Genomic DNA, 24,832 nt, shown 5'->3' with positions numbered 1-24,832 from the left:
AGCAGTGTTTATTTACATCTGTTGTTATTAGGTTACTCATTGATTTCAGGTACAGCATTAATCGAGACAGCAAAGTCAAGTCTGTTTTTATTGTAAAAAGAGAATTATGCAATATTACTTGTCCAGTCTCTTCAATTATACCTTTCTTATAGGATGATTAGTGCAAGTTCAAACACTAGTAGCCTATGAATTGCCTCACACTCAAGTTTAAAATGGCTGTTAAAGTTACATGTTGTAAAAATTTCTCTTTATAGTTCCTTTTCTTATTTGTACTTCACATTCCAGAGTGACAAATACAGTACCATATGCTGTATATAACAAAAACAACACTGTTAAATATACATTATTTTAAACAACTAACACGTTATTTAAACAGTGGACTAAGCATAAAAACTAATCTTACAGATGTGAGATGAGGAGGTAGCAGAAATAATTTAAAGTCAAAACAAATTGCACCTCAAATGTACCTTGAGAATTGATCCTTTTAATGAGATGTCTAATTCTTTTCATTTACATTATAATCTACCCTTGAAAAGTTTAACTTATGATGAAATTTAAAAGTAATTAAGGCAGAGACATCCACTCGTGCTAATATATATGGGGGGAAAACACCCAATATGGCGGCAATGGAAGTCCCGTCTTATGGTGCAGTCGCATTAGCAAAATTTCACGAGCAAAAAAGTTCCATTATCTATTGTTAATAATAATGTAGCGATGTATGAAGCACAGCTCAAACAAAAGTCACTTTCAAACATTGACTGTTGGTCAATGTGGCACATTCGCACAACGTGACAAAATTCATAATTGTGTGGATTCCCATTAAAATTAGCTGAACAACGGTAAATTTGACAGCACCTTTACAGTTAAAAGAGCCAATGGGAAAGGGTGTGAAAATTTGTATTTATTTTTTCATTTATCTTTGGCGTGAACTTAATGAAAGTAATTTGGGCAAACAGATTTCAGTATTTCCCCATTCAAGTAAATAGGAGCTGTACATCGCTGAAAATAGCTGCATGTGGGCGTTACGAAAATAATCGCAGAGTGAAATGACTTGCCTTAAAGGGACTTAAACGTACCTCGCTGTGAGAATGAAACAAAACAACATAAATGAATGTGAAATGTTTTACAAAAACCTTTTTGAAACAAGTAAAAACAGACTGAACTAAACTAACTGAATGCAAACATTGCTGTGATTTCCTTGACAGTTGGCCTGGGAAGCAAGATACAATAAAAGACATGCAATTCTAAGGGCCGTTAACATTACAGCTCAACCTCAAGCCAGATCTAACAACAGTTGACAAACTACAAATGCGCAGAATGAAGTTTTGGCTGATTGGGAGGATGGCATGAAACATGAAATTCTTTCTTAATGTAAGTTCTTTCTTATTTACATACTGCATGTTAACTGTCTATAAGACATCTATGTCTCATGTCTGCATTTTAACTGTCTATAAGACATCTAAGACATGAAAAGCGTACAGCATGTTTTGGTTTTATGCACATGACATGCTCAGATTAGCGGTAAAATAAATACATTTTGAACAAACAAGCAGGGAGAGACAGCTAAGCATGTCTATTGCAGAATAGAGTGCAAATGTCACACGCTGCTTCTTATTTGGCGGAACAGAGAATTATATCCTGGATAAGTCAGAACTGTCATCCAGTCTCTTCTGCAGGACAGTCATAACGGTCCATTTCAGAGAGTTTGAACAAAATATAATGGCAAATTTAAAGCAGTCTTTTAGTTCACCGAGTTGCTGGATTTAAGTGGGAAGAGTCTTGTTGATTAGTGAAACGTGAAAGCTGTACATCAAACAAGAAAACACTCCAACGGCATGAGGCGATTCCGAAGTCAGTTCATGCTTCACTCCACAAACTAATCAAGAAATAAATAACATAAATCATTTTTTAAAACCGCTTCTCATACAAGGGATTCCAAACAAGAATGGGCCCTCTTCATGACCCATTGTATGGGTTATCTTCTTCTCGCTGAGAGACTCCAGCTCTTTCAGTGCCCTGGGTATTGGGGAGGGGAGTATGGTGGAGGAGCTGAAAACACAACAATAACACAGTTCAGCGAAAAGCTTTGTGATTCTGTGTGCTATTGTATGCAAATGTGGTGTTTTTATTTCCACTGCACACTCTTAAAAAGAAATGGTTCTTTACTGGCATCGGTGGTTCCATGAAGGACCTTTAACATCCATGGAACCTTTCCATTGCATAAAAGCTCCATTAAAGGGGAATTTTTTTAAAATTCTTGTTAAAATGTTCTTTAAATAAAGAAGAAATGGTTATTTTAAGACACATTTCACTCAAAAGATCTTTGGAGAACCAAAAATGGTTCTTCTTTCTTTGGAAACTTTATTTTTAAAGTTGGCATGAAACAGAAATTGCAATCATTTTTTTCTTCTCTTCTATATCCATGTGAAAGGGCTTCTCCAACAAGAAAAAAAATGTAGGGTGGGACTTGATTTTGTCCATCAGGAATTGATTGGATCATTTTGGTTCACTATTTTGTCCCGCCCTCATGCCAGTGAACACGTCATCAGAGAAGAGGCGTAGTTGCAAAGTACAGAAGTTATTTTAATAAAAGTTCATGAGGGCACATGAGTTAAAAAATAATAATGATGCACATGGATAAATTATTTATAATAAATATGGCAATATTCCTTAAAAAAAGAATTGTCAGTTTTGCTGTCATGGTGACTTTAAGAGCTAAGTATTAAATCTCTTACAGAGGCCATGTGAATACCTGCTTGACTGTATCCTGCATCAGGAGGATTAGGAGGATAAGGACCATGGTGCATCATAGGATATTGGTGAGGGACACCTGGATACTGTGGTGCCATTGGAAATCCAGGATAATCAGGATGTCCAATGGGTTTACCATAAGCGTCGTACATATGCTCCACAGGATAGCTGGCCATTGGAATGTGCTGGGCTGAAATTGAGACTAATGTTAGTAAATTATAATTTTTATTCTTCATAAGAATCAGTTCATGCAAGCAAGCATTTTTGAAATTAGCCATGGAAAATTTATTCAGGAGTAATAAGAGTTCCAATAAGAAGCCAGTGGTTAAATACATAGAACTAATGAAGAACGCAATGCAATACAACAGTAGCCCCCAAACCGGGGTAAACGTACCCCTGGGGGCAGTGAGGTGACAGAGAGGGTACGTGAACAAAATGCTGAGTTTTGCTGTTCATTTAATTCTACTCCCCCTTAAAATAACATTAAAACAGAGCATGTATTTGTAACAGGCAAAATGCCATAAAAGGTCAAATACATGACATCCAATCAAATGAACTCATCTATTGCAACTGACTGCATCCACACAAGCAGTGTGCACATGATAGGTTGCATGCAGAGTATGCTGCCTTAGCAAATCGGGCTACATTACTGCCGTTCTCGACAAGTTACCTTTGTAAAAATGGGGATTTAGCACTTACTGTCATAAACAAATATAGACAGAATGTGCATAGAGAATGATTTAAGACTCAAACTCTCTTCGATACAAAAACATATCCTGAGTGAGTTCTTGTTTTTAACGTTAGTAATATACTATACGAGGAAGAATGCAATTTTTCCCAAATATGTGATGTACATTTTAAACACTGTATTGTCAGTATTGTTTGCTCTATTTTGTAATGAAAAATAGTCACAGCAGAACTGTAACACACAGCAGTGTTTCGTGACCGAATCGTGAGAGTCGAATTGATTCAATTATCTATTTGTAGATACAGGTTATAAAGGTATTGATAACGGTAAAAAAATCACTGGAAAATCAATTTAAGGGGGTATATATTATGAAAATGTGTGACTGCGGTCTAGACGGGGTACACAGAAGGATGTTAAATGGGGGTACACCACTCAATACCAGACCAGGAATAATACCAGATTATAAATAAATCAAGTCAAGTCTAGTCAGTTTATTTGTATAGCGCTTTTCACAATTCAGCTTTGCAGAAAATCATGATGTTACTGTTTATATAGTATCCAAATAAATTCATGCCTTATAGGTCACATTTAGCAGATCAGAGTTTAGAGATTAAAGCTTATATTTTGCAGTGATATAAACAATCATGCAGCCGAGATTTGCTAATGGTATATTTTGCTTTACCTTTAACATGCTTTTACAACTTTTAACATATCATTTAACATACAGCAACAGCAAACAAACAGCAAAACAAAAAATACATTCTAAAAATTACATATAATCCCTTCATGTGTCTTTGCAACACAACACATTTTTAAATTTGTTTATTTTTATTTTTTAATTAATTCACATATAAATGTACTTCAATAAAATACCACATGTAGTACATTCAGGATGTACAGCGAAGAGAAAGAAAGAAAAAAGTGATTGCATTTACCTTCATAAGGAGTTCTGCCACGTTGCTGGCGTCGCTGGTAAAGGTAACAACAGGAACACATGAAGCAACAGACCATAGTTGCTATAGCAGCCACAAAGAGCAGGATCGATGAAGCAATGCCAGCTATAGTGGAAGGACTGAGAGAGGCAGGACAGTAAACTTCACTGGTGTTATCAAACATCAATTTTGAATAATCTGACTTCTCTGGGAGCAACTCATAGAAAATAGTTAGGCCGTGAGGTCTAGCAATTAGCAGCTTCACCATTAAGATTAGCATTTATTTTATAACAGTCATACTTTTGCTCAGCTTTCCTTAAAATCAAATTAGTTTTATTTGGTGGCCTAATGTGAGATTAATGAGCGAGACACTCCACTGTGACCATCTTGAGAGGTTGTGCATTGTAAACACAGATTGCTCCGGGCTAAAAACATTTAACAAATTCCAGTTTAGCTTGGTCATCAGATGCCTCCGTACAAATCATTTATTCATCATGGCTGCTTCTGCGGACAGATCTCCCCAAAATATTAATTCATGACCTACACTTTTGTCTATTGTCATTTCAACTGTTTTGAAACTCGGTGAGAGAGATGCGGCTGCGTGAACAGCCTTGTTTATATTTTTCGTGTTCAGGCCGTGATATGTAATGATATTATTAAACTACTGTATGTAAACCTTAACATAATGTAATTTCAATAATGTATGGGACGAATGGAGTGAGTACTTGCTAGTTCTCATAATGCCTGATTTCACCAGTATATTTCAATAAGTAGATTACTGGACATGCACTTTCTAAAAATATTTCAAATGAATGCAATCCCTGACAGAAGCCTATTATTTTAAATCGAAAAAAGCAAAAAGAATATTACAGCAATGGACAATAACGTAATTGTTAAGTTGTAAACACATGTATAATAATTTAAAGCATTTAAACCTAGTGTAGTATGAAACAAGTGACATCGTACAGGCAAGGACAATTCAAAATGAACGCGATTTATACAGGTGGATGTGTGTTTTAGTGCAAGAATATGGATGCAGTACTGCAACAAAATTTATATTTTTGTGCAAAAGATAGAAAACCTACAGAAATATTCTATATTCAAAGTAAGCTCATTCAACAGCATTTGTAGCAATGTTGTAAAAATCTTGGTTACAGTGTCCCATACAATGGAAGTGAATGGGATCAAATTTTGGAGGATCAGCCATCAACCACTGAATTGTACAAGATCCAAAAAGAAACAGAATGAACATAAAGATATCCGAGACACCATTACTACTTAAAGGGTTAGTTCACCCAAAAATGAAAATGATGTCATTAATGACTCACCCTCATGTCGCTCCAAGCCCGTAAGACCTCCGTTCATCTTCGGAACACAGTTTAAGATATTTTAGATTTAGTCCGAGAGCTTTCTGTCCCTCCATTGAAAATGTATGAACGGTATACTGTCCTTGTCCAGAAAGGAAAAAAAGACATCATCAAAGTAGTCCATGTGACATCAGTGGGTTAGTTAGAATGTTTTGAAGCATCGGATATACATTTTGGTCCAAAAATAACAAAAACTACGACTTTATTCAGCATTGTATTGTCTTCCGGTTCTGTTGGGGATCCGCGTTCACGAGTCCGCAGTGACGCTGATGACGTAAGACGCTCCTGACGTGTTATCTGGTGCGTCCGTGTATTCGGGTTCAAATAAATATGGCTGGGCAAAAAAATGCAAGTCTTCCTCTGTGTGGAAATCCTTAGACATGTTTGTGAAGATTGTTTTGTTTCCAGCGTGCGTCTCCCTCAGACTGTAAACGAAGCTCGGGCGCACCAGACACACGTCAGCAGCGTCTTACGTCAGCAGCGTCACTGAACGCGGATCCCCAACAGAACCGGAAGAGAATACAATGCTGAATAAAGTCGTCGTTTTTGTTATTTTTGGACCAAAATGTATTTCCGATGCTTCAAAACATTCTAACTAACCCACTGATGTCACATGGACTACTTTGATGATGTCTTTATTTCCTTTCTGGACAAGGACAGTATACCGGACATACATTTTCAATGGAGGGACAGAAAGCTCTCGGACTAAATCTAAAATATCTTAAACTGTGTTCTGAAGATGAACGGAGGTCTTACGCGCTTGGAGCGACATGAGGGTGAGTCATTAATGACATCATTTTCATTTTTGGGTGAACTAACCCTTTAACCCTAGTGGTCAATAATCTAGAATCTTGAAAAATGTACCTGAGATGGAACAGCATGCAGCGCTTCTGTCCCGCCTCTGTGATCATCTTGAAGCCATCCAGGCAGCAGTAACGGCGGTGACAGTTCCCACAGCAGAATGTTATGAGTGGGCAGTCAAAGCCATTGTGCCAAGTGCCATTTTTGTCCACATACCACAAGCAGTCCTCATTTGCACTCACTGAAAGTAATAATAAAAAAATAGTGGAAATAAATATAGCAAAACGGTACTTTCCATTAGATTATCTCTCAATGCGAATCAAACCAGCTATTATACTGAAATCAAACCTTGCCAATCTCTAGGTATGGTGAAGGGTATGTGATGATGTGGGGATATTTTAATTCCAAAGCCCAAGGGAACTTTATCAGGATGCATAGTATCCTGGATCCATGAAATAACTGGCCTTTAAAAATAAAAATCTACCTGACTCTATGGGAATTTAACATAGGGGTGTCCTGACTTATGCACCCTGTATTTTAAGGAAGAACATTTATTTATTTATGATACATTATTCATTCACAAAGAAAATTTGTGTCCTTAAAGGTTGGATTTTTCCTCATTTTTTAAATTAAGGGATTACGATCAATTTCCAAAAGATGATTTTTTATTCCTCTTTTTAGTCAACTTTAGCATGGGTGTGTTCACTTTTGCTAAGCACTGTATGAGGGAAGAAGAACAAAATACTAAACTTGGTTAAGGTTAAGTGGTAAAGTTATTTGGCAAAAAACAGTGAATTGCAGCTACAGGTTTTATTTTACTATGCACAGAAAAAGCATACTTTGAGAACCACATAATCAGTTATGATCATTCTGTTGGTTCTCTCATTTTTGCATGAGTTGAGTTTAGCCTGGCCTAAAAGTGTCCAGATAATTTGGCATGCTTCATTTAGTTATAAAACAACTGACTCCAAGCACAACTACACAACATGTTTATACAATTTTCTAAATCTTTTTTAAAGGAGGAAGATGTCAATTTTCCTAGACCGGACGTCACTTTTTGGCCACTACTACATATACACTAAACATTCATGATAATAGCCTAAATTCAAAGGTGGGAGAATTAATGAAATATCAATGATGCACAGCACAATGAGCACATTAATAATTGATTAGTTAACTTGAAGATGCTCACTCAACTAACCAAATAATTACTAAAGTAAAGAAAGTAATTTCTTACATTACTTTTACAAGATGTAATCTTACAATAAATTTTTAAATATATATATTTATTTTATTTATTTATTAGCTAAATTGCATCTTTGTTTTCATATTAGTAGCAGTATTTTAAATGTAGTTCAGTTAACCACTTGCTTCAAGGTCTCAACTTGGATAAGCTTTCAACTGGTTCTGCAGTGAATGACCTACCTACACAAAATACAGAAGAAAACAAATGCAGGGAACTTGCAAATCTAAGGGGTTTGAGAGCTGTTGCTATAGAAATTGACATTGTAGCAGCAATGTTACTTGTATGCAAGTTGCATTATATAAAAGCTATACATGAAATCGTCGTCAGCAAAAAGCACTATATTACTGAAATAATACCTTATAAAAAAAAAAAAAAACATGTACAAGTAAATATTTGCAGCAATGAGGCCTATGAAGAAACTACAATATCGTCTTACCCTGCCAAGCCGAGAAAATAATATAGAGGACCGGTATAATGACGGCGTAGAAGGACATCCTGCTTCCAGAACACTATCCGTTATACCAGACGAAAATTGTTACATTTGCATCCTTTGAAAAAAAGAAAGGAAACCTTTAAATGATAATATTTGCTACGTCTCGCAGAAAGCGAAGCTCTGAATCAAGCGGCTTCGTGATTAACATGCGATCTGTGTGGAATGACACACCGCCCGTGACGCTACACGCCCGACGCCAAATCTCCAGTACCAGCCTCCTCATAGATGAAATAAATTAAAGGACGTTCATTTCCCCAGGCTGAAGCGTTGTATTCAAATTAAGACGGGAAAATGAAGATAATTATTCCGGAGATTAACCGTTGCTGTATGTGGTTGTTGTAGTGCATCAGACGCGCGAAATTCCATGAGGGGAAAATGGAGCCCGTGGGCTCCTGTAGCAGTTCACACTTCTGGAGATAAATACATTCATTCACATTATATGTACAGACTACGTTATATCGTTTCTGAAAATAAGAGTGTTATGTTACATATAATGAAATGCATATAAATATATATAGGCATATATATATATATATATATATACCTGTATGTAGGCCTATATATATATATATACCTGTATGTAGGCATATATATATATACCTGTATGTGTATGTATATATATATATATATATACACCTGTATGTATATATATATATATGCTATTGCTATAACAACTAATTCAGCAAATGTTTCTATTTATTTCCTATAACACTGGCTGATGTGTCATCAATCATCCTGCACATGCAAGACTTGTATCTAAAAATTTTAATTTAAAAGTAAATTCTTAAGGGGGCATCTTATATATATATATATATATATATATATATATATATATATATATATATATATATGTATATGTATATATATATATATATATATATATATATATATATATATATATATATACGCACACTGCCATTCAAAAGTTTGAGAGAGGTAACATTTTTTAAATGTTTTTAAAAGAAGTCTCTTATAGGCTACTCACCAAGGCTGCATTTATTTGATTAAAAATTTTATGATTGATGATGAATTCGTGTGACACTGAAGATTGGAGTAATGATGCTGAAAATTCAGCTTTGCCATCACAGGAATAAATTACATTTTAAAATATATTAAAATAGAAAACCGTTATTTAAAATTGTAATATTTCACAATATTACTGTTTTTTTTTATCAAATAAATAAAGCCTTGGTGAGCATAAGAGACTTTAAAACATTAAATATTTTACCAATCCCAAACTTTTGAATGGCAGTGTATACATATAAACTCTAAATGTGTTTTTTGTGCTATGTGACTCAAAGTTTTATATATTATTTTCATAATTGTCTGTTACAAATTAAGTAATATACAAAATAGTAAATAATACAAATAAATCTTAAAATGTGTAAATTAATGTAAAGTACAGAGTGCCACTATGGTGGTAGGTTTACTAAAAATCATGCCAATTAAAACTTTATAATTTAAGAATTTTGTAAATAATTGTTGTGGCCTATGATGAACTCCATATTTTCTGAGTTAACTTTTTTATATATATAAAAAAACGATGCCAGATGCCACTGCTCTGGGTGTGTGTGTGTTCACTACTCACTGCACCTAATGTGTGTGCACTAACTTGGATGGGTTAACTGCAGAGGACATATTCCGAGTATGGGATACTTGGCCTTCACGTCATGACACTTTAGATTTGTTAAATTTTAACCAAACAATGCTTTGTAATGGAATAAGATATATAAACCATTTGCATGTTTATAACCAATTGAACAGAACCATTATCCTAACGATAATGGACAGTTAAAAAAATGTTTTACACCCGGCAAATAACAATAACCGATATACACAAAATAATCAATAACAATAAGGTTTGATTTGTTAACATGAACTAACAATGAACAATACTTCTACAGCATTTATTAATCTTCATGCTAATTTTTACATTTGGTAATACAACTTGATTTTTGTTGACATTAATGCACTGTGAACTAACATGAACAATATTTCTACTAACATTAACAAATAAATAAATGCTTTAAATATATTGCTCATTGTCAGTTAACTTAAGCTGATGCATTAACTAATGTTAACAAATAAGACCTTATTGTTAAGTGTTAGCAATATATCTTTAAGAGTGAATATAGATAAATGAAGTTGTTTTTTTTACGGTTAAAAAAATAAAATACTGTCATACAGATGTCTAAATCTTCACAAACTTTTCGAAACTAAATACACTTAAAATTAGACCATAACAGGCCTTTTATTTTGAAATTTTTCTCATACTCAAGTGGAGACAGTGTTGTTAATAAGACTGTAAGATCACCATTGTAACACCATATAATTCTTCATGCTCACCCAACACCGTGTAGCCATAAAGACCATGCTCATGAGACCACGTAATGACAAACGACGTGGAATATTTTAATAAGGCCGCCAACAGTTCCAACTTTTTTCAAACAGTAATGAATCATCTGCCAGAAGTCTTTTCCTTTCTCTACAGAAAGATTTTGTAACCATCGTGATTTAGTAAAGTGAGAAGGTACAACTGGACAATTGATACTTTTAAATTGTTCCTATACCGTTACCAGTCCCTTTGCAAAAAATTCATTCATCATACCAGACAGGTCTATCAAAGCACAGTAGTGTTTTGACATCCGATTCAAATGCACCCACACAGTCCTGTCTGGGACGCTAAGAAGCTGCTCCTCATGCCCTTCTCTTATAACATCCACAGGAATCAATCCTAGTCCATTCCTTCCCTTAATAAAACACAGGGAGAGGCATGTAAACCTTTAATATAGTCCTCTTTTGGGTTGTGGATCAAGAGCGTTGTCCGAAAGGCATTCCGAGGCCACTCAAATGTTCAAGTTTGAAGAAAAGATGACTGAGTGGTAAAGACGGAAACAAAGGACAAGGAGCCGATGTTGGGTGGGGATAAAGGTCATATACCAACGGACTGCAGGGCTCTTCTCTCTACTTCATTCAAGTGGCTTGAAAACATGCTATAGCAAGGCTGCTGAGCAAACTGGGTTAGGAAATCTGTCAGATAAGCCTGTGGAGAAAAACATTAGAATCATTTAACAGCATATTAATAAGAGATGAAGATATGAAGTCTACACTGGGTTACAGAAATACTGTGTTTTGAATCCCAAAATGACTCACCTGAAGGTCAATTTGATATATGGGATCCTTCAGCGCATCTGGATCTTCATCATCATCATCCTCATAATAATCATCGTCTATGGGGAAATTACAATGACTGTTATACAATGGCTTATTTGTAGAAAAGACTAAAGGGCGAATATAGAAAGCATTGTGCACTTAATTGGTTTACTTGTTTTTTTACTAACAAAGCGGAGGATGTACAGAACGGCTAATGTCTGTACAACACAGAAGTATTGCTAAAGATTTGAAGCAGGGTTATTATTGTTAACAAACTATAGAAAACGTTTTTGTTAATTGAAATAAAAACAACAATGTTCGATGAAAAGATTACATTAAAGGGGTGGTTCGGAATTTTGGACATCGGGCCTCATTTACAAGTTAGCCTGTGTGTTATTTACCAGTGGAGTCAGTTTTCGAAAATGTTCACCCAGTCCTTCCAGTTGCATAGTTCGCCGGTGCTAGGCTAGCGCGAGTCAATGGTATTGGTTAGCCTACCATTAAAACAGTTTTATCCACTCCACAGTTCACCAAAAGCACATCAATTATAACGCCAGACTATCGATGTAAATGTCTGTTGAGAGAATAATGTAAGAAATCAAACTACTCAATGTAGCTTGACATATCAAAATATATTTCAATGATCGCATTACATTTACAGGAACTAGTTTCTCAGCAGCAGCAGAATTTTACTTTGCTCTGGGAGTAGTACTGCGCCGGAAAGTAAACAACAGAATCGCACTACGTTACAGTCGGAACGTCAAGTAGCCTCGATTTTGAAACCTTCGATCGGAATTGAAAGAATTGGCAAAATGGTTATTCACTGTAGTTTTAGAAATTGTACAAATAAACCAAAAAGATGGTCAACAAAAAGTTTCTAAAGATTTCCAGTAAGAGATCCAGAAAGGAACCAACTGTGGCTTCTTGCTGCTGGCTTGGATAAGGAGACACCGACAGAGACACTACTAAAAGCCCGAATTTGTAGCGATCATTTTAGATCAGACGACTTTGTACAAAGTGATCGAAACGATAACAAGTCACTGAGTTGGAATGCAGTTCCAGCCGTCTTTCCAGATTCACCAACAGCTACAGATGAACAGGTAATAACTTTTGTTAGGCTACTCTAACGTTAGCTAGCTAATGAAGCTACTCTTTAATAACTGATAGATCGACACCGACAACGTTGGTGGAGATAACGTTACAGTTCAATGCATAGTGGAGAATTTTTTCTCTTATAATTACACATTTCCTCATCTTCATCGTCTTCAAAGTCCGAAACATTGTCATGGCTTTCAAACGTGGCCATAATCATATGTCTTGTTGCTTTATTCTGAAATAAACTCTGTTTCTGTAGTGATGACGAGTGTCATCGGCAGGTAAATACACTTGCATGATTGTTATGTGGACCGGCTCTCTCGGTTGCCTTGCTAACTTAAAATCACTCCGCTGCTGCTGTAGACTATGCTGGTAAATACAGGGAACAAAGTATAACTATTGCAATGCGATGAAAGGGTAGTTTGATTTCTAACATTATTCTCTCAACAGACATTTACATCGATAGTCTGGCGTTATAATTGATGTGCTTTTGGTGAACTGTGGAGTGGATAAAACTGTTTTAATGGTAGGCTAACCAATACCATTGACTCGCGCTAGCCTAGCACCGGCGAACTATGCAACTGGAAGGACTGGGTGAACATTTTCGAAAACTGACTCCACTGGTAAATAACACACAGGCTAACTTGTAAATAAGGCCCGATGTCCAAAATTCCGAACCACCCCTTTAAAGAAAAATTAGAAATGTTGTCAACTAACTGAAAAGTTAATACAAAAAGTACTAACTGGAAATATATAAAAACTAAAATAAACTAAAACTGAAACAAATACATAAACCTAAATACAATTCAAGTCACTTTGGATGAAGCCAAATACATACATGTAATATTAGAATGGAAAAATGCAAATTTAAGCCTATGTTGGTCATATGAATTTTTACCGTATTTGTTGGAGGCAATGAGATCAGACAGAAGCTGTCCTGCTAGTCCTTCATCTTCCTCATCATCATCATCCTCTTCCTCCGCCAGATCATCCCACATTCCACCAGAGTCTGCAAAGCAAGAATTACAAATCTTAAGATGCCCCCCAGAATTCAAAGTCATCAATTAATACTAACACCAGAGTTTCCGCTAGAAAAAAATGTTTCCGGTCAAAGTGACCGGCAGAGGTTTCGTTTTACGGACATTTTGATGATATGCCGGTCAAATATCGCCTCTTAATTAGTCAAGTTGAGGAAAACTGGAGGCAGTCTATGTAAACTAAAAAAATTACATAATCAGGCCGTATAGAATGCAACATGTTATTATTAGCTTAACTTTCAAATTGACGGAAAAAAACATGAACGTCCGATTGGCGTCAATCAACGCCAATTGTTTTTTAGTATGGTTTCACACACATTCACTTTTTGAAACATTGAGGCACGGATGTACCTAATACAAATAAATAAAACATCTCCAGTTAACTAGCAGATCATTCCTTTAGTTCGCTATTAAATAAGAGATCTAGCGCTAAAATCTGTTGTTTTTGAAATCAAGCTGAGCGCTCGTGTCCACTGCTATCAGTTGCATGGACGACGCGCTGCGCGGGTTGCGCAATCTTCACTCGGACGCGCGCTTCAATCTATCACCGTTGCGGAGACTCTCTATTCCTTCCGGTGAAATCACAAAATAACATGCACACAAACGTGTCCCTGCTTGATATAGACTGTAACCACTGGTGACTGGTGATCAGTTTTGATGAGAGAGGGAAAAAAAAAAAAAAAAAAAAAAAAAAAAAAAAACTGTACGAGTGCGCGGATTAGAACCACTGGCTATAATGAGATGTTCCTGATTCACCATCGTCTGGCCTCTGTAAAAAAGCTTTTAAGGCTAGTCTGCCTGGGCCTGGCCATATTTTAAACGTCTCACTCAAGCGTTCGTTGTTTAGGTCTATATTACAGCCGTTTTAGGAGTGCGCTTTATTTGAAATGCTGCATGCGATGTTGTTTCATAACTTTCAAACGGTAGAGCCTGTTCCTTTATATTTATAACATAGCCAAAGATCGGTGTATTTTTGCTTTATATATTTTAGGCTTATTCTCAAATTCAGATTATGTTAGGGGGGCGGGATTATTAGGCAATTTTAATCAGACAATTTGACCGGAGAGATTTAATTTTGTCGGACATTTCATTTTTTTACCGGCCAATGTCTGGTAATTACCGGACAACGGAAACCCTGACTAACACTAGGGGTAAATATTTAAACCAACCACATAAATACCTTGGCTCCAATCTGCTGGATTTGCTCTATTTGCATTAGCCTCCACCACAGAAGACAGTTCATTGACGATGAGTTTAAAGATCTTTACCAGCAAAGGAATGTTGGTCCACCGCTGTGGGTCTGAAAGGAACAGATCGGTCAGATATCTAAAGCAATAATTATTAATCATTAATTTGGTAGTTTAAGAGGTCATCTACTTACTCTTGGCTGATTTAGAACGTGTACAAATTCCCTCGTCTGGATTAAAAATTTCATCTCCTTTGACGACTATATCTTGGAGGCGCTTGTCATTTGTATTGAGACCGTGCTGGAGGAGTTTACACAAGGCGACAGCACTGTGGACAGAGTGATTACAGTGTTATTTCAATGCAAGCTGTACAATTCCTTCAAACACACTGGAGACAAAATTGGAAACCCTCACCTGACTTTGCCTTCATACTGGCCATAGAACAAATGTTGGCGACTCATCCACTCAGCCATGACAAACTCTAGGGCAGGTTTTCCTGTGGGACCTGGAAGACTGCATAGGAATTCCAGAAGGGGCTCCAACTGGATATGGACCAGGTGGGCGAAAACCATGATCAGGGACTGACAAATGAATAAAGAGGACATATTTCACACTTCATTTGAGCAGCCAGCTTTAGAATTATCTGTCATGCAAGAAAATCTATGTTCAATACGCAAAACAAGCAGACATCTATAACTTGCTGAAAAGTAAAATTGCAGTTAATTAAGTGGGTGCTATTTCTGTACCTTTGCTACATCATGCCACACCTGCATTCGGGTTCAGCAGTATCCCAGCACCATCGTACCAGAAATGTACTGTATTATTTTGGTTTCTTTCCTTTCAAGGAACTGAATTAATTTACTTTCAATTTAATAAACTTTCAAGAAGCTGATTAATTTATGAATATTCAGACCATTTTGCAAACGGTTTTGACTAATTCATTGAAAATAACTGAATCAATAAAACAATTTGCTCAATTAAACATTTATGGCTTAATAGCTGATGAAATACTTTAGAAATTTCCATGATTTTACATTTCATTACTTTTTCAGTCATGGAAAACATAATTTCAAAATTCCCTGATACTTCCAGGTTTCCCATGACGTTGAGAACGGTTTATTTCTTGACAATTACAGGATTGTTCCAAACTTGACAACAATGACCTCCAAATATGATGGGCGCCATCTTTCAAAAATGAAATAAGATGCAACAAATCACTTAAAAATGAATATATAAAATAAAAATAAATTTAGATCGGGTGTTGATGTAAACAATGAATGAATGTCATAAATAGTGTTAAAACAACTGTTAAACATATTTTTTTGACATTTAAAGTCAACAAATTAAGGTTGACAGCCCTAATATTTTTGTTCTCTCAAATTTTCGATGGACCCTGCTTGCGGCCCCCAGGCCCAAGTTTGAAAACACTAATGGTATCAATTTAGTATCGACACTGGGGTACTGCACCTGGGCCAAATTTCTAGTCATGATCCAACCGTACCTGCATCACACTGAGGGTCTCAGCCTGCTGCATCTTGCTGAGAATAGCACGCAGTATTTGGTCCAGCTGGTCAGCCAACTGAGTGCCAGCCCGGGCAATGAGAGTCGACACGAGACGACCTACAAAAGCAGCGGTGAACTCAGACGTACGAGGGTCCAGGAGCTGACTGACAACCTGCATGACATACCACAGGCCACTGTGGCCTTGCTCATCTTGCCACTGGGCAATCTGCTCCAGCGCCACGGACACATAGGCCCTCAAGCATTCACCACCATTCTGGGAAAATCAGCAATGATGCGAGTTAGATAACAACTGACATGAGGACTCTGAAAAGATATAACAGATTTGTTTAGGAAACTGATGCTACCTGCATTGTGGTGTTGTCATCTGTGCGGAGGGTGCACTGGGCCACCGCAGGAAAAGCTTGGCACACAAGCATGTCTGACAGAGGGGGCTTAGTGTTACGAACAACTGTAGTTAGGATATCTATGGATGTCTGCAAGAACAGAAAAATATGTATTGCTTACAGAAAACAGTTCATAAATGGAGGTAGAACAAAATGAGAAGTTTATCTTACAGCACAAAGGCCAGATGGGATTTTATCAGGTGGTGCCTGCATAATACTAGCGAGAGTAGGAATGAGGCGCATTTGCATGGGTCCTTGGCAGGCTTCAATCTGAGCAAGCTCCTTGAAGATGTCCTGCGCTAAAGATGCCACAACTGGATCTAACAGAAAGAGAAAAGAAAACTAGCCCCAAGTAATCTAATCTACAAGGCAAATGATACTGGATGTCGACCATAAAATTAAATGATTATAAAACGATCTTACCATTACTGTACTTAAGGAATATGGCAATAGTGAGTGGGCAGATCTTGTTCTCAGCACTCGTGGTGAAAGCCGGATCCACGGTGCAAACAATACAAAGGGTTTCCATGACTAAAGTGAGAACTTCAGAGCTGAACTGAGCCGCGAGCTGCACCAGCCCTTCTAAGACACTGGGCAGGAACGGCTGCAGGACGTGGGTACTCTCCGACAGCTTGAGTTGATCACAATACCTGTGAAAAACACATAAAGAGAGATCAGATAAAAAATACAAGACAGTTCAAAAGTTTAGGGTCTGTAAGATTTTTTAGTATTTGAAGTCTCTTATGCTCACCAAGGCTGCATATATTTGATCAAAAATTCAGTAAAAATAGTAATATAGTGAAAAACCGTTTAATATATGTATGATATTTTAATAGTAATTTATTCCTGTGATGCAAACTTGAATTTTCAGCAGCCATTACTTCAGTGTCACATGATCCTTCAGAAATCATTTTAATATCCTGATAATTTTTTAAAAATTAATGTTCAACAGTTGTACTGCTTAAAATTTGTGTGGAAACCATGATAATTTTTCAGGATTGTCTGTCAAGTCGAAAGTTCAAAAGAACAGCATTTGAAATAGAAATCTTTTGTAACATTATAAAATGTTGTTACTGTCACTAGGGCTGCAACTAACGATTATTTTGATAATCGATTAATCGGACGATTATTTTTTCGATTAATCGGATAGAAATTAAATTAGATTTTTTTTATATTATAACTAAATAAAACCGTAAATCAGGGTATTTATGTGTAAAAGTGTACTTTAAAAAGTGCAAAAGCCACACATTGAGTTTTACTAATATCAATATTTGCATTGTTTTTAATGATAATTGCTGATGGCAAGTTGACAAACATGATTATTGTTAAAAAAATGATATCCAACATATTATGTTTTAACACAATTTTTGTTAAAACAAATTTACACGGACATATTGTTCAGATGTGAATATCTGAACTAAAAACAAACTAAAAACATCTAAAATATATAATTCATTTAATTTTTATTTAAAATTAATTATATATAAGGAATATAAGGATAAAGAATATAATATATATTATATATAATATATAAAAGAATAATATAAGGATAAATTGATTAAATAAATATAGAAAGACTGAAAACAATTGTGTGAATGTAGAGCCGCAGTAGATCGCGTTTGAAAAACAATTAAAACTTAGTAGACAAATGCTATAAAAAGAGAACGGAATGGAGGTAACGTTACCCAGCAAGCTAACAGGCTTGAGTAAAGGACAGGAGAAATTATGCATTAGTGCACAAGCATTCGCTGAAAACCACTGAGTACAGTGACTAAAAAACAATATTTTACTGCTGCTGTTATTAACTGCCTTTATATTTAGTGCTTCGCTTTGTAAAGACCGTTTTAATTTAACCTATTTCTGCGGTAGCGCTATTTTAATCCATCACTTACGTTGCGAGCGAACTGATTGCGCAACCTGATGCTCGAGACAAAATACAGACATCCCAAGATCCCGGAAGTCCCGGGAGTCTCCCGCATATTGATTGCGGCTCCTTGATGCCCGCGAATTAGTTCAAACTCCCGAAATCTAGAGCGCGCAAGCAAGAGCGCGCATGCGAGACAGAAGAGACTGCTCCAAACCGTGTAGCGCGCGCGCTCGGCAGAGCCCCTGAGGGAGAGAGACCTTGCGTGTGTGTGCGTACCAGTAAACGCTCCCCGTGACGTAAGCAGACCAACTAATCGATAATGACATTCGTTGACAACGATTTTCATAATCGATTATAATCGATTTTATCGATTAGTTGTTGCAGCCCTAACTGTCACTTTGGATCAATTTAATGCATCCTAGTTAAATAAAAGTATCAATTCATTACACATTAAATCTTTCAACAACAAAAAACCCCACACACCTTATGGACTCCAAACTTTTACAACTGTAGTGTAAATGACAAAAAGACTGGAGAATTATTAAATATTCATACACATTGGCAATTATTTGAAATAATTAAATTGTGTAATTCCGTTTAAACCACATATATATTCATCACCAAGACATTTTTCAGGTTTTCATTCCTAAATTGCTCAGTGTGTGTAGAACCGATTAAGCTTCCTGCTTAGAAGTAACCCAAGCAAGCCTTAATTAGCTCCTAAAGGGGGAACAGCATACAGATTATGTGCAAATTATTAAACCCTACACATGAGAAACTGGAAATAAAAGTCTTACCCCCAGATAGCTCTCACAGCTGAGATCCGAACAGAGGGTGGCTGGCTCTCATGTAAACCACTCACAGTGGCCTGTAGGAACTGCTGAATGAGCTCTGGGGACATCGCTGCAGTGAAGCGGCTGGCTGCCCATAAGGCCCGGCCCAAAAGGAATGGAGAGGCTGCTGGGAATTGAATAACATGCGGATCAGATCCTGCCATTACACTCCGGCCATTTACAGACATAAGATGGAAATGAAAATATCCAAGAATGTTACCTGGTAAATTAAGGTCAGCAAGGATGACATTGGCCAGGAATCCATGCATGTCAAACTGCACATGCCCGTTCTTTACGTTCTCTGTGATGATGGTCTTGACCGAACCCAGGGACAGCATGCAAGCCTCATGCACCTTCCACCTGCATATCCACGGAGAGATATTGATGTAAAGCAACACCCTGAAAGACAAAGCTTGATTGTGACAGAGGATGCGTTTTCTCTCTTTACCAGTGTTCACTGCCAGCGTTCTTGGCTTGCTCTGCCTCTTGGAGGTGCCGTGTTGCAGCCGCTGCTAAAGCAGCAGCGCTCTCATTCTGAAACTCGGCAGCCACAGCCTGATGGACGAGAGGATACATTAGATATAAAGGAGGGAAAATAATCAAACACCCACAAAGAAACTCTCTGTGCTCTCACCAGCAACAAATCCTGTGCTGATATCCGAACCGAATAAGAGAACGTATCATCATCCTCATCTTCTACAAACTGCTGCGGATTGGCAGTCCATACCTTGATCTGTGAGACAGATGAGAACGTGAAGATAAAAGCTATAAAGAAAGACGTAAGACACACACTCACACCGCCTACACACCTGATCCTCTGTGATCTGCATGTAGAGGATGATGTAATATATAAGCTCTGGTAGAGCTTTCTTCACTGTGCTCTTGAACTTCTTGTTTTCCAGCAGTGTGTGGACAAACTCAAAGATGCTGAAGACGAGGTTCTCAAAGCCAAGGACCTCACCTGTGACATTGACAATGAATTAACAGAGCTCAGTCCTTACTAAACCAATCTAAATAACAATGACTATCAATTACAAAAATCTAATGGCACATACCATCAGAGTCAACTGGATCATCCACTTCTTCTGTGTAGTTGACCTCAGTTCTCACATAAGTACATGATTGGTTAAGAAAAGTACTTGAATCTGTTATTTAAATGACTGAGGCACCGATAAAAACATCAGATGTGTCTAAGATATTAATGGCAATAGGTTAAACGAGTGGTAAAAGCTGTCAATGACTGGATATAAGGAGGCGCTCTCTGTCAACGTGTTCCACACAATAGGTAGAATCTGTTGCATGGAGGACACCATAGGTTTGGGGAAGTTCTTCACGAGAGCAGTCACAGCCTATGAAGACATAATACATAATTACAATTACATCATAAGGGGAAAAAAGTAATTTTCTGCATGATGGAACAGCTAGTCACCTTAAGCACTTCCATCTTCAGACCACTATCTGAAGTGGGTCCGTCTGGGATCTGCAGAGCCTGTATGAAGGCCTCTGTGAACTGCTGCACCACCGGGAAGATCAGAGTATTGGCAGCACCCTAGAATCAAAAACAACTGTTTCAAAATTTCAGTTAACTATTTCATATGTTTAACGGTAATACTTTAACAAATGTTAATCAGCTGAACAACTTCTACTTTAAAATATTTTAAAATGTAATTTATCCTGTGATGGCAAAGCTGAATTTTCAGCATCATTACTCCAGTCTTCAGTGTCACGTGATCCTTCAGAAATCATTCTAAAATGCAGATTTGGTGCTCAAAAAAATGTTTGAAAACCATTGTGCTTCTTAACATTTTTGTGGAAACTGATCCCCCCCCCCAGACATTTATAAAGGTCAGAAGTACTTTAGGCATTTATTTGAAATATTTTTTTTTTTTTAACATTATAAATGTCTTTTATTGTCATAAATTTAATGAATTCTTGCTGAAAAAAGGAATTAGTTAGGAAAAAATTATAATGATTAAAAAAATCTTACTGATCCCAAACTTTTGAATGGTAGTGATATGTAGAAATTAACATTAAACAAGATTAATAAATGCTATAAAAGTATTGTTCTAACTCAGTTGATTGGTAGCAACTGCATTACCTAAACTATTAAACTGAACCTTATTGTAAAGTGATGCCTGTTTGTCTATGAGCTTACCTTTGCTACTTCATCAATCGCACAGATGAGATTGGCGCACGTGGTAAAGATCTCAACTGATCTGGATCGTGTGCGAATACTGTAAACCTGCAACATTAAGTACAGAACACAAGTGTTTACACGTGATTTTCTCAAAAGCATGGACTGTACCGTGTTTTTAAGCTGAGTATAATACCTCTGCCATGGTAAAAATCTTGTACATTTGAGGCAAAATGACAGGTGCAACATCAGGCATCTGCACATCTGTCACCTCTCGTGTAAATTCTATGAAACACATAATGATATGTTGCTTAATAACAGCGACTTCTTGTGACTGTACGAAAGAGTCATAGATGCTTGGAGTCATTACCAGTGAGGACCCTCATGGCGCCGTGTACTGCGTTAACATCCCCACTGGCCAGCATGTCCATGAGGAGCTTGAACAGCCCGGGCCAAGCTTCAGGCCAGTCCCAGTGTGCAATAGCCGACACGGCGTAGGCCACGCTTGAGCGCACCTTACTGATAGCCTCCCGCAAACCACCTGGAAGCAGCTCACGGATCGCAGCTTTGGCCTGAACAGAAAAAGACACGGGAAGCAAATTAACATAATGCCACATCTCCAATACTCTAAAACATCAAGGCATAAATACGCGTCTCTAACCCATTCAGTCGTCTCTGGGGGTCTATATTTCTCTGACTGGGCGCACCAATGGGTCTCAACATACTGCTTCAGAATGACAGAGGCCAACTACAACAGATACATAGAAGAAAAAAAAGGAAGCAAATGTAACCATAACAATCAAATACTTGTTTTCCCATTGATTTATGCTGAAAATTTCTAGATGTCAACTAAGTCTTACTTGGCGTATAGCAAGTGCTCCATGTGGGTCGACAGTGAGCTCTGCAAGGTGAACTCCAAACTCTACAAAACAGGTGCAAAGATATTGTCACTTTCTACAGGGAGCCAAAAACAACCAGAAGCAAATCAAAACCAAATGAATATAAATGTAGTTCACAAGTACAAAGAACCAGCAATAAGTTAGCAAGTTGGGCCCAAAAATGCATTAGAACCAAAGTAAGTACAATCAAAGAGACACATGTAATGTATGCTTCATTCACAGCAAAACAGCACTGCCATATCTTTTATCATCCATGGATTTAACTCAATGAGAGGCTGGTGGCGAAGAGACAATGTTACTGCTGACACCCAACACACAGCAGCAGCCTGAGAGAGGCCACAGCCAGTGACTGATTTTCAAGGGCAAACTTTATGTGGGAAGATTTTTTTTCTTTCTACAATACACTGCAAATACACTGCCGTTCAAAAGATTGGGGTCAATAAAAATGTTTTTAAAGAAACAAATACTTGTATTCAGCAAGGATTCATTAGATTGATCAAAGTGACATGAAAAAAACTTTTTTTAATGCTACAAAAGAATACTATTTCAAATAAATGCTGTTCTTTAGAACTTTCTAATTATCAAAGAATCCCAAAAAAGTATCATGGTTTGCACAAAAATATTAAGCTGCACAACTGTTTTCATAATTGATAATAAGAATTGTTTCTTGAACACCAAATCAGCATATTAGAATGATTTCTGTAGGGTCATGTGACACTGACGACTGGAGTAATGATGCTGAAAATTCAGCTTTGCATCACAGGAATAAATTACATCATAAAATATTTAATAATAATAAACAATATTTTCCACTGTATTTTTCATCAAATAAATGTAGCCTTGGTGAGCATAAGAGTTTCCTTTTTAAAAACCATTAAAAAAATATTACTGTCCTCAAACTTTTAAACTGCAGTGCACTTCTGAATTATTGTATTAAAAAAAATCTCAATATGAATAATTTTATGGCTGTAAAAAATGTATAAAATCCAATCAAAATCAAGTAGCAAGCTAGTATTCAGAAGATAGCATAACTATAACAAAATTCAACATTAAGAGCTCTGCTAGAATACCATTTGCCTGACACTAAGAAAATGAATAGTGAGTAGTTTAATAGGCTTAAAAGTGAATATAATGGAAAACTTTTGTTTAAAAAAATTTTCTGCAATTTTGGACCCCTGTGGTTTGTCTCTGACTTTGAAACTGACTCAAAATGAGTGAATGGGTCATAAACATACAATACAATGAGGGGGTCACATCCTCACCAATATTCAGATTAGTGGTCAATTCATACCAGGTTTTCAAGCATTACTTTTTAAACTCGTACATGTAACCTTGATGATAGTGGTTATTCAGAGCTAATTGTAATATAGAGACAGAAACCAAACCAAAAGTGAACATATGATGAGGAAGTGATGCATAAATAAGTTAGCATATATATATATATATATATATATATATATATATATATATATATATATATATATTCAGTCCATTTAGTATGTAAAAAAAATAAAAATAAAATACTTAGCATTAGGAAACTTAAACGGCTAGTTCATCCAAAACTACAATTTACTGTTCTGATGAGCTTTTTATTCTCCCGCGGAACACAGACATCAATCACCATTCACCTTTACTGTGTGAAAAAGTATGCAATTAAAGTGAATGGTTACGAAGGATGTCAGTCTCTAACACCCACAGAAATAAGTCACACAGGTTTGGAACAACATGAGCTTGAGTAACTTACATGACAGAATGTTGTTTTCTAAGGAGTGAATTTAGAATCTTAACAGATATTCTCACAAACATGACGCGTATTTACCAACACGAAATTACAGTCATTTGAGTTTAAAAGTGAAACGGACAAAGTATAGAAGGACAGAACCGAACCCCACACATGTAATCTTTTCACGTCTCTACAAGCATCAACTATAAATGCGGGAACATGTTGGCTGCACATGCGTTTGCCTCTTCAATTCAATCCAATATGTTAGCGAATTCAGCGCGCGTACATGAATGATAAACACGTTCGAGAAGCATCATTAAATTAGCAAACGTTCATTTAAATTAAAAGGCGTGTGTATAGGAATGCCCGTGTGTGAAAATCTGCACTTCACATGGTGTCATGTATGTTGTGGCAGCATCTCACGTCAGTTCTTACCCTCCGTCACTTCCAACACTTTAATACGCTCCTCAGCCGCTGCACGTACTTCTTGTACCGGCGACAGAATGGCGTTCAGCGCGTCTATAAGAGTCTCCTTCAGTCCTTTATCCACCTGGTCGAGAGTCGAAACCGGGCCGGGACCCGAGGCGCTCATACCCGCCATATTTTTGCCAGTTTTTCTGAGGCTCACGGAGAGATGACCGGAGACCCGACGGAAGGATGCACAGCGCGCCAATGCAAGTTTAGGGAGGGACTATGAAACGACGAAATGTTGCCATTCG

At 36.9% G+C, this 24,832-nt stretch overlaps 2 protein-coding genes across 4 annotated transcripts; both read right to left on the bottom strand.

Moving 5' to 3' along the window:
- Positions 1 to 74: 74 nt before the first annotated feature.
- On the bottom strand, positions 75 to 8,690 carry shisa4 (shisa family member 4). Of its 2 annotated transcripts, XM_077203458.1 has the most exons (6): positions 8,450 to 8,690; positions 8,222 to 8,333; positions 6,603 to 6,780; positions 4,375 to 4,511; positions 2,753 to 2,941; positions 75 to 2,049 (listed from the first exon to the last, which is right to left on the bottom strand). In XM_077203458.1, the coding sequence occupies exons 2-6, from the start codon at positions 8,277 to 8,279 to the stop codon at positions 2,009 to 2,011; spliced, it is 603 nt and encodes a 200-aa protein (XP_077059573.1). In that variant the 5' UTR covers positions 8,280 to 8,333; positions 8,450 to 8,690; the 3' UTR covers positions 75 to 2,008. The 2 variants fall into 2 exon arrangements, with proteins under 2 accessions (XP_077059573.1, XP_077059572.1); XM_077203457.1 differs by having other exon boundaries at positions 8,222 to 8,690.
- Positions 8,691 to 10,499: 1,809 nt separating this feature from the next.
- ipo9 (importin 9) lies at positions 10,500 to 24,800 on the bottom strand. 2 transcript variants are annotated; one of them, XM_077203453.1, is made up of 24 exons: positions 24,549 to 24,800; positions 22,352 to 22,413; positions 22,153 to 22,239; positions 21,862 to 22,063; positions 21,688 to 21,776; positions 21,513 to 21,599; positions 20,787 to 20,906; positions 20,606 to 20,706; positions 20,413 to 20,471; positions 20,167 to 20,318; positions 19,992 to 20,090; positions 19,806 to 19,912; positions 19,578 to 19,717; positions 19,322 to 19,481; positions 17,081 to 17,307; positions 16,829 to 16,977; positions 16,619 to 16,747; positions 16,252 to 16,527; positions 15,165 to 15,331; positions 14,945 to 15,078; positions 14,744 to 14,863; positions 13,425 to 13,535; positions 11,432 to 11,508; positions 10,500 to 11,321 (listed from the first exon to the last, which is right to left on the bottom strand). In XM_077203453.1, the coding sequence occupies exons 1-24, from the start codon at positions 24,712 to 24,714 to the stop codon at positions 11,211 to 11,213; spliced, it is 3,132 nt and encodes a 1,043-aa protein (XP_077059568.1). In that variant the 5' UTR covers positions 24,715 to 24,800; the 3' UTR covers positions 10,500 to 11,210. The 2 variants fall into 2 exon arrangements, with proteins under 2 accessions (XP_077059568.1, XP_077059569.1); XM_077203454.1 differs by having other exon boundaries at positions 19,322 to 19,484; positions 24,549 to 24,793.
- Positions 24,801 to 24,832: the final 32 nt, after the last annotated feature.

This window comes from Siphateles boraxobius, unplaced genomic scaffold (genome assembly GCF_051911475.1).
Source record: "Siphateles boraxobius isolate OS27281-9 unplaced genomic scaffold, OSU_SipBor_1 5, whole genome shotgun sequence".
Classification (NCBI taxonomy): domain Eukaryota; kingdom Metazoa; phylum Chordata; class Actinopteri; order Cypriniformes; family Leuciscidae; genus Siphateles; species Siphateles boraxobius.
This window is presented reverse-complemented; position numbering and strand designations above follow the sequence as displayed.

Excerpts from the sequence above, each read along its gene's own strand:
- shisa4 (XM_077203457.1), bottom strand. The coding sequence starts at position 8,279 with ATGTCCTTCTACGCCGTCATTATACCGGTCCTCTATATTATTTTCTCG. Across the intron at positions 2,942-4,374 it reads TGGCAGAACTCCTTATGAAG|CCCAGCACATTCCAATGGCC; the intron begins GTAAATGCAATC and ends TCTCAATTTCAG. Across the intron at positions 2,050-2,752 it reads TGCAGGATACAGTCAAGCAG|CTCCTCCACCATACTCCCCT; the intron begins GTATTCACATGG and ends TTGTGTTTTCAG.
- ipo9 (XM_077203454.1), bottom strand. The coding sequence starts at position 24,714 with ATGGCGGGTATGAGCGCCTCGGGTCCCGGCCCGGTTTCGACTCTCGAC. Across the intron at positions 22,240-22,351 it reads GAGCACTTGCTATACGCCAA|TTGGCCTCTGTCATTCTGAA; the intron begins GTAAGACTTAGT and ends TATCTGTTGTAG. Across the intron at positions 13,536-14,743 it reads TCCAGCAGATTGGAGCCAAG|ACTCTGGTGGAATGTGGGAT; the intron begins GTATTTATGTGG and ends CTTGCTTTGCAG.